Genomic DNA, 10,029 nt, shown 5'->3' with positions numbered 1-10,029 from the left:
TAGTATAAGTAGTATAAGTAATAGTATAAGTAGTATAAGTAATAGTATAAGTAGTATAAGTAGTATAAGTAATAGTATAAGTAGTATAAGTAGCATAAGTAGCATAAGTAGTAGTAAAAGTAGCATAAGTAGTAGTATAAGTAGTATAAGTAGCATAAGTAGTAGTATAAGTAGCATAAATAGCATAAGTAGCATAAGTAGTATAAGTAGTAGTATAAGTAGCATAAGTAGTAGTATAAGTAGCATAAATAGCATAAGTATTATAAGTAGTATAAGTAGTAGTATAAGTAGTATAAGTAGCATAAGTAGTAGTATAAGTAGCATAAATAGCATAAGTAGTATAAATAGCATAAGTAGTATAAGTAGTATAAGTAGAAGTATAAGTAGTATAAGTAGCATAAGTAGTGCTGGAACCCAGATGATGACTTCAGTTAGATCTTGGGTCAGCCTTAAATAGCATACAGGAGAGTCCAGGATCCTGAAGAGCTGGAGGACTGGTCAGAGGGGACCATAGCATATTGATGCCCTCTATTATTATTATTATTATTATTAAATTTTACCACAAGATGTATGTGCTCACCAAAGAGACAGAGAGAGCGAAAGTAAGAAATCATTCCCCAGACGAGGTAGCCACACCGCATTTCCTTCTCCCTCCTCTCAGAATTTTGGGCAAGCACACACATGCCCCTGGTGTGATTTTTAAGCTGCCAGTTCTGAGTCTGAAACCCTGGTCAGCAATGTGGAAGTCCAGCCCCTTAATTACCATGCCACTTGCTGACGCCATGCCCTCTATTATTTTAAGAGAGCATTTTTAATTAAAAATTTAATTTAAGGGATCAGCAGATGGCGTAATGGTTACATCACTGGACTCCCATGTCATAACTCACAGTTTGAGTCCCAGACCTGGCAACTTAAAACTTATGCCAGGCACGTGTGCGTGTGTGCCCAAGATCCTGAGAGGAGAATGGAGGAGAAGGGATTGTACCATGGTCATTCCCCCCAGGGTGTGATTTCTCACTTTCTGTCTCTCTGTCTCTGACTCTTGGCGAGAGCATGTACCCTATAGCAAAAATCTCTCTCTCAAAAATTTTTAATTTAAAAAATTTAAATTAATCATTGTTTGTTTCCAGGAACACTGGAAATACATTCCTCAGAATTTTTCTCAAAGCATAGACCATGGAGCCCAAGTATCAACAAAACATTTTGAGTTGCTTTCTTTTGTGACTTCAGTATAAATAGACCCCTAGAACCATTTCTTTTAAACCTTACAAGTTCTTGTCCCTCAGTGAAGATTTAGGTAAAATTATAATGGAATTTTTTTTAATTTTCATGTTAAATTGATAACTAATTCCTGTCGTTAAACAAACATTATGGTACTGAAATAAAGAAGACCCTGTATGTTGTATAATAATGGTGTTAAACAAGGGTCTTCTTTATGGTATAGTAGTCATAATAGCGTATATTATATAATGTATATATACATATATATGTTCTATATAGTGTCTTATAATATATACATGCATATATATACATCTTTAAAAGTTCACAGAAAATGCATATTAAAAAAAACTGCATGGAGACCAGCAGATGGTGTAATGGGTACGTCACTGCACTCCCGCATAGTCAACCGTGGTTTGAGCCCCGGACCTGGAGACGTTAAACTCGTGCCAGGCACATGTGCGTGTGTTGCCTAAGAACCCGAGAGGAGAATGGAGGAGAAAGGATTGCAGTGTGGCCATCCCCCCAGAGGGTGACTTCTCACTTACTATCTCTCTGTCTCTCTGGCTAGTATATGGAACCTATTGCAAAAATCCCACTTAAAACAGCAAAAAAGGGACCAGCAGTTGGTGTAATGGCTATGTTGCTGGACTCTCATGTGGTCAATTGTGGTTCAAGTCCCGAACCCAGTGGCTTAAACTCACTCCAGGCATGTGTGCATGCGTGCCCAAGATCCTGACAGGAGAATGGAGGAGAAGGAATTGCTATGTGGCCATCCCCCCTGGGGGGTGATTTCTTGCTTTCTGTCTCTCTGTGTCTCTCTGTCTTTCTGGCAAGTGCACGTGCCCTAAAGCTAAAACATCTCAAAATAAATAAATAAAAATAACCTGCATGGATTTTAAAACTTTTTGCAACAAAATAAACTCATATTTCAATTCTAGCTTTCCATAACATTTTTGAAGTTCCCTCAGGCTCATGTTCTTGTGTGTGTGCATGTATAGAATTCTTGGGTACTTTTAGTTTAGCTCAGTTTCACCAGACATTATTATTATTAAGTCAGTGTATTCATATTCATAACTTTCTCTGCTCTTCACTTCGTATATCTCAGATTCTATGTAGGGTCACACATCTTCTGACTGGAATAGCAGTTTGGTGTTCTTTTTGGGGAAAAAAAAACCTCTTATGAGGTATTTTAGTTGCAAATTGACACTTTTAATTTTTCTGGAAATATCTTTATGTCAATCCTATACTCAAAAAAATCTTTCTAGGGGACCAGCATGTGGTGTGGTGTTTAAGGCACTGGACACTCCCACATGACCGATCATGGTTCCAATCCTGGACCTGGTGACTTGCTTTCTCACTTTCTCTCTCTCTCTCTCTCTCTCTCTCTCTCTCTGTGTGTGTGTGTGTGTGTGTGTCTAGTGAATTTAAAATAAATGAATGAATAAATAAAATATTAAAAAAAGAAATTATATAAAAACACATCTTTCTAGGGTAGACTTCTAAATTGCCAATTATTTTCTCTTGGGCCATTGAAGGCACCATTCTGTTGTTTCTAATTTCCATTTTTGCTGTTGCTAAGTTACCTGTTGTCTATTTCTCTTGTTTCTTTGTGGTAACCTGTCTTCTTTCTCTGAATTCTTTAAATAACTTCCCTCTCTTTTAAGCTTTCAGCAGTTTCACTGTGGAATGGCTGCAGTAGATTTATTTTTATTTGCTTTGGGATTCAGGGAGCTTCTAAGTTCTATGAATTGGTGTTATTACCATAACAGCAAAATGCCCCCCCCCAATGTCTATGTCTTAATCCCTGGAACATGTAAACATGGTAAGGAAAGGTGGCAGATGGAGTAAGATTGCTAATCAGCTGACTTCAGACTCAGTGTTATCACAAGAATCTCAAAAATAGAAGAGAGAGACTAGATCAGAGTGATGCAATGTAAGAAGAACTTAGATGCTTTGAAGATGGATGAAGGAGCCAGGAGTGAAAGAAAACAGGTGGCTTCTAGAAGCAAGGGAAAAGCAAGGAAACAGACTCTTTCCTAGGTGTTCAGAAAGTAATGCAGCCCAACCAACCTCAATTTTAGCCCACTGAGACAGGTGTTAGGCTTTCAACTTCCAGAACACATTTTTTTTGTTTCTTAAAAGTTTGGATTCTCTGCATACGTCGCCTATCTGTTCTTTCCTGCTGTGTACTTTGTCCATTAGAGCCTTAGCATCATTGTTCTAAATTCCCTTCTGAACATTCCAACGTCCGTGACAAATGAGTCTAGTTTTGAGACTTGCTCATTCTCTTTAAACCATTTTTTTTTAACTTTTATTATGACTTGTCATTTTTTTCTGGACAGCTAGTCCTAACAATGTATCAGGTAAAAGGAACTGCTATAAATAAACCTTTAATAATGTGCTGTAAAATTCCCCAAAAAGAGCTGTATCCTATAGTTCCATGACTAGGTCTCAGTGTTTTAGTGAGCCTGCCCCTCTGGATTGTGAACTTTGGATATACTTCTCAGTTCTTTCTTTTTCCCATAAGCAAGACGGTATAGCTTAAGCGGGTTGGAGTTGTGTATTTTCTTTGTGTTTTGTGTATTTTCCTTTCTGTACTAGGAAAGCTGGAGCCAGCTGGAATTGGGATTTTGTGGCTTTATAACTCTTTTAAAATAATCAAAAACTTCTTATGCCCCCAATGAGAAGAATCAATAGAATTGCTGCCTTGATATTTCTGTGCATAACTTTGTTTCCTTTAAGGTCCATATAGTAGAGAAAACTATTGAAAATTATTCCATGCACTTTAAAGTGATAATGCACTCTTTTTTCTTTCTTTTTCTTTTCATAGTAAGACCGTCTGGGGCTTATCTTCAGCCTTTAGATTTCCACCAATTTTTTTACTTATTGCAACAATTTTTCTCATGAGGAGAAAATACGAAGGAAATGATACTAAAGCATTGGAAAATGGAAGAAAAGTCATGGATGAAGCAAATTTAGAGACCTAAGTAATAATGAATATCTTGTACCCTCTACTGGAACAGTGAAACATGTATTTAAGGGGAGAGGAAGAAAAAAAAAGAAAGCTTCTATTGATGTATTTCCAACCAACATTATATTGATCTAGTAATATGTTATTTGGGGTATTTCCTGATCCTTTTATTGAGAAGTCTCACGTTCTTTACTTATGATGGCACAATAAATAAGCCTGTAAGTTTATAATGAAATAAGCTAAAAATAAGAAATAGGTTTATTCGTTTTTAAGGTAGAGCTATGCATTTGTGGTTAAGATTAGCATATGCAGTTCAGACAAATTCAAAGTGAATGGCATGGTTAGCGTGTACTAGAAAAATAAGTATTTGCTTGGGTAATTGTAACTCTTAATAAAATGGGGTAAAATTCCACATCAATATCCAGCCTGGCAGTTCCTCTATGGTGCTGGCCACTTCTGTGCTCTTTAGCTACTGCCTTTCTTAAAAGGAGCCCAAATAAGAGCAGCAACACAAGAATGGGGCCACCATGGAGGGCATACACTGAACCAGACCCCAACACCTTGGCTTAGCATCCCTCCAAGAAAAAAACTTGTGGAGTCCTTTCATATGTCAGTTGAGAATTCACACCTAATAAAAGATGACTGGTATGTGTACTGAAAAGAAAAAAGAAAGAAAAAGAAAAAGAAAATGGATCGAGGTGAAAAAAGAGAGAAGATATTAAGAGCCTAAATAAGGAAAAAAGGCTGACGTCTAAAAAACAAAAATAGTTTAGACCATGTTGCTCAAGTCAAACCTGGTCTGCTGGAGGACTTATGTTTCCATATCTGTTATCTTGTCATATATTTCGCAGACTTCATTAATTTATCATTTGAAATGTGTTTGATTAGCAACACTGATGCATCTTCTCCAATAAATAAGCCTGTAAGTTTATAATGAAATAAGCTAAAAATAAGAAATAGGTTTATTCGTTTTTAAGGTAGAGCTATGCATTTGTGGTTAAGATTAGCATATGCAGTTCAGACAAATTCAAAGTGAATGGCATGGTTAGCGTGTACTAGAAAAATAAGTATTTGCTTGGGTAATTGTAACTCTTAATAAAATGGGGTAAAATTCCACATCAATATCCAGCCTGGCAGTTCCTCTATGGTGCTGGCCACTTCTGTGCTCTTTAGCTACTGCCTTTCTTAAAAGGAGCCCAAATAAGAGCAGCAACACAAGAATGGGGCCACCATGGAGGGCATACACTGAACCAGACCCCAACACCTTGGCTTAGCATCCCTCCAAGAAAAAAACTTGTGGAGTCCTTTCATATGTCAGTTGAGAATTCACACCTAATAAAAGATGACTGGTATGTGTACTGAAAAGAAAAAAGAAAGAAAAAGAAAAAGAAAATGGATCGAGGTGAAAAAAGAGAGAAGATATTAAGAGCCTAAATAAGGAAAAAAGGCTGACGTCTAAAAAACAAAAATAGTTTAGACCATGTTGCTCAAGTCAAACCTGGTCTGCTGGAGGACTTATGTTTCCATATCTGTTATCTTGTCATATATTTCGCAGACTTCATTAATTTATCATTTGAAATGTGTTTGATTAGCAACACTGATGCATCTTCTCCCAGCCTTCCATTAAAGTACTGCTAAAGAGGTCAGCCACTGGCCTGTTGATTAAGGTGAGTGGAACCCACATGGCTGATGACACAGTTTGAGTTTCAAGCCCAGTGGCTTGAGAAACATGTCAGGTGTGTGTGTGTGTGTGTGTGTGTGTGTGTCTGTATGTGTGTGCCCAAAGTCCCCAGAAGAGGGAAATATGGACGAGAAGAAATAACATGACCATTCCCCCAGAAGTGGGGGTTCTCGCTTTCCCTCTCTCTCTCTTCGCTCTCTGACAAGCATATGCATCCTCTGGCAATTTAAAAAAAGAAAATACTGCTGAAGAAATAGACATATAAAAAATGTACAAACTATGATTATAAAACAATATATGACAGCATGTGTTAAGTTTTTATAGGACCCAGGGAAATAGATGTTTAAAAAGTGACTTGCTTGAAAACAAAGATCATTTTTAAAATATATATTTACCTCATCTGTTCTCTGGGAGAAGTGAAGTCTTGATAGCATATTGACTGTCATCCTACTGCATAATTTTGTTCATGTGTTTGTTTGTTTTGAAAGAATTACTTTATTTAACTTTATTTATTAATTTTAATTTGACCAGAGAGGAACAGAGGGAGAGAGGGAAAGTGAGAATGTCCCACCAGGTCTAGGATTTGAACTGTGGTCGGTCATGTGGAAGTCCAGAGCCCTTAACCACCAAGTTACCTGCAGGCCCCTTGTGTGTTTGTTTTTGGTACATAAAACAGTAACGTTCATCTCTCTATAATCAGGATAAAATGTAGAGTGAATAAATATTTGAATATTGTATTTTCTAATGACAGCGGCTGTATTAAAATGAATACTAAAGATTATAGATTTTTATTTTCAATTGTTTCACTTTTTTCCATTAGAATCACCTATGAATTGTTTTTAAATAAATACAATCTTATAATTCATACATAGATTCTAATTAGTAATATCTGTGATGTAGCCTGGACATTTCTACTAAAACTAATATCACATATGATGGTAGAACCCTTTGAAAGACTGAAAACCAAGGTGCAAAACAGGAGAAGGTCCACATGAGTATAGCAGAGTCAGGAAGTATGAATTCTTGTAGCTAAAAACTGGAAATTGGCCCAGAAGTTACACAAACCAAACTATCCTCAGGCTACAGAACTGAGTAAAGATTCATTAATCACACCAACAAAAATTTAGGAACAAACAATCCACATGCTGTAACAGTGGGTGCCACACAGTAAGTCTGATGGGATCTTCTCTCACTAAAAGTCAAAGAGAAAAAAGATAATGGAGCTATTTTTAAATACTGCAAAGAAAATAAAAGTAACATCTTGATTTTTTATATAAAAATGATTGTCAAATATCTGTCAGGCAAAATGAAACAGGTGAATAAGCAAAAAATGACAAAGGATACTCCTTATAAAGCTTACACATTAATTGACAAGATTAAATTCTAAAATTTTGTAAATCGTAAGAATAAACCTATGTTTATAAATGTGATATATACAGTGAAGACAAAAGGAACATTAAAAAATATACATCAGATTATCTGATTTACTGCAAAATCTGAGATTCAAAAAAAAATGTCAGTTCTTAATCCAGTGACATTTATTAAACAGGAATATTAAGGAATAAAGGGAAAAGAGTATAAGTTCAATAGTGAGATTAATAAAATGAGGAATTTTTTCAAGGAAGTAAAATAATGTAAGAATAAATTAAAAGGTCCCAAAATCAAATCAGTGATGAAGTTGCTTCTGAAAATGTGGCAGAAAATGACAGAGGTAAATTGTGAAAGAAGAACTTAGACAATGAACTAAGGCACCAATGTAGAAATCTGATATTTTTGAGAAAGAAATCTGAATTGGAAGAAAAGTATTCATCAATGATACAATGAAATAATGCCTTCTGTTATGAAGGCATTCCATGCAATGACCATGAGGTTTCTCTCTCCTGAAATGCTCTTTTTTCCATATAATTTAGTGTTCAGATCTCTGCTCATTCACTATTTCTTCAACATCTCTGATTTCTACACTGGTTAAAATCTTTCAATTATATCCATAGCCATATGTCACTTATCAAAATGGCAATATTACATTTATTTGTAATTATTTGATAACTGTTAGTCTTTTCCACTACTCATAAGCTCCAGGAAGGTAGAAATTACATGTCTTTTACCGATTGTATCAGGTTTCTCTGTAGAGACAGAACAAATACGATAAATAGATAGATATAGATAGATAGACAAGAGGTGATTAATTAGAATTGGTTCAAGCAATTATGAAGGCCAAGTTCCATGACAGAGTTTCTGCAAGCTGGAGGCCCAGGAAAACCAGTAGTGTGCCTCAGTCTTAGTCCAAAATCCTCAGAAACAGGGAAGGGAATTGTGTAATATGATCTGATGCCAAAGGCCTAAGAACCCACAGGGCTACTGGGGCAAGTCATGGAGTCCAAAGACTGGAAAGCTTGGAGTTTTGATATCCAAGGGCAGGAGAAGTTTCTCAGTTCTAGAACAAGAGCATTTGTCTTTCCTTTGCTGTCTTGTTTCACCTGGAGTCCCACTGATTGGGAAGTACCTGTCCACATTAAGGGCAGATCTTCCCCATTCAATCCACTAACACACACCAATTTCCTCAGGAAACACCCCCTCCCAGATACATCCAGAAATCAAGCTTTACCAGCTCTCTAGATGTCCCTTAATGCAAGCTGACTGAGTTAGCCATCGGGCTCATCTATTTCATTACCAGCATCTAGCTTAGTACCTGATGTGCCATAGATGCTTATTTTTGACTGAATGAATAAGTGAATAAGTGAATCCCTCAAATGCCAGTGATATATAAATTTTATAATTAATAACTGAAAACAATGTGAAGAAATAAAAATAACTGCATTAAAGTCATGAGAGATTAGGTGTGATTATTGCCTATGCTCCCATGCTTTAAAGATTTTCTTTCTTTCTTTCTTTATTTATTTATTTAGATTTTTGTTATAGGGCGCATATGCTTGCAGGAGAGAGACAGAGAGAAGGAAAATGAGAAATCACATCCTAGGGTGGATGGCCATACCACAATCCCTTGTCCTCCATTGTCCTATTAAAATGTTGGGCATGCACACACCCATGCTCTACATGATTTTCAAGTCACTGGGTTCAGGGTTCAAATGGTGGTCAGCCATGTGGGAATCCTGTTTTAACCACTATGCCACCAGCTGGCACAGATTTTCTTTACTTTAAAATGAAAATGTACATTTTATATTGTAGAAAAAGAAAAATGTCTTTTGATTATCATATAGGTGCTAAGTACAGGGGCAAAAATTTACAAAATAGGGACCAGCAGTTAGCGTAACGGCTATGTCGCTGGACTCCCACGTAGTCCACCGCGGTTTGAGTCCCAGACCCAGTGGCTTAAACTCACTGCTGGGCGAGTGTGCGTGCATGCCCAAGATCCCGCGAGAAGAATGGAGGAGAAGGGATTGCGGCGTGACCATCTCACCTGGGGGGTGATTTCTCGCTTTCTGTCTCTCTGTCTGTCTGGTGAGTGCACACGCCCTATAGCAAAAACCTCTCCAAAAAAAAATAATAAAATTTACAAAACAGAGTCATGCTCTTCTGGAGCTCACAAATGAGGTAGAGACACATGCACATAACATATGATAATATGCATGATGACAAGTATTAAAATAGAATTAAAATGTTTCTATTCACTCACAAGGACCATGTCTCTGTTTCAGTTAACATGTACTTCTGGAGATTTTTACGCCACCCAACTTATTGTGAATCAGTAAGAAATTTGGCGGTGACCATTGTCACTTCAGTTCTTTATGCCTTCCACCCTCTTGAACAGATTGAGTTCACTAACTGGAAACCAAGGACAAACCTGAGGAGAAGATAACCATATAAATTCTGTGACTTCAGCAATGCCACAAAGTACCCAAGACTAACCCATGTACATACCTCTTACCTCCTATCAATCTCCAATGCAAAATTTGGTATTGGCCAAGTTCCACTACTAGAAATTTATTCCCAGGGTCAGCAATGGCATAGTTATTAAGATGCTGAACTCCTATGTGGTCGACCACAGTTCAAGTCCTGGACCCAACACCTTGAAACCCATGCCAGATGCATGTGCATGTATGTCCAAAATCCCAAGATGACAATGGAGAAGGGATTGCAGGGTGGGCATCCCCCCTGGGGGTTGATTTCTCAGTCTCTGTCTCTCTATCTCTGTCTC

The 10,029-nt window shown here is 37.0% G+C and overlaps 1 protein-coding gene across 1 annotated transcript in view; it reads left to right on the top strand.

Annotated features, from left to right (window-relative positions):
• The window catches only part of SLCO1B3 (solute carrier organic anion transporter family member 1B3), an 83,994-nt gene extending 79,384 nt beyond the window's left edge, over positions 1 to 4,610 (top strand). The window contains exon 15 of the mRNA XM_006155085.3: positions 4,052 to 4,610. Coding sequence (XP_006155147.2) covers positions 4,052 to 4,208 — 157 coding nt within the window. The 3' untranslated portion in view covers positions 4,209 to 4,610. The remainder of the gene's footprint in view (positions 1 to 4,051) is intronic.
• The last annotated feature ends 5,419 nt before the right edge of the window (positions 4,611 to 10,029 follow it).

Source organism: Tupaia chinensis, unplaced genomic scaffold, assembly GCF_000334495.1.
Source record: "Tupaia chinensis unplaced genomic scaffold, TupChi_1.0 Scaffold000434_1, whole genome shotgun sequence".
In the NCBI taxonomy this organism is placed as follows: Eukaryota; Metazoa; Chordata; class Mammalia; order Scandentia; family Tupaiidae; genus Tupaia; species Tupaia belangeri.
The sequence above is the reverse complement of the archived record's forward strand: the minus strand, read 5'-3'. Positions and strand labels throughout refer to the sequence as shown.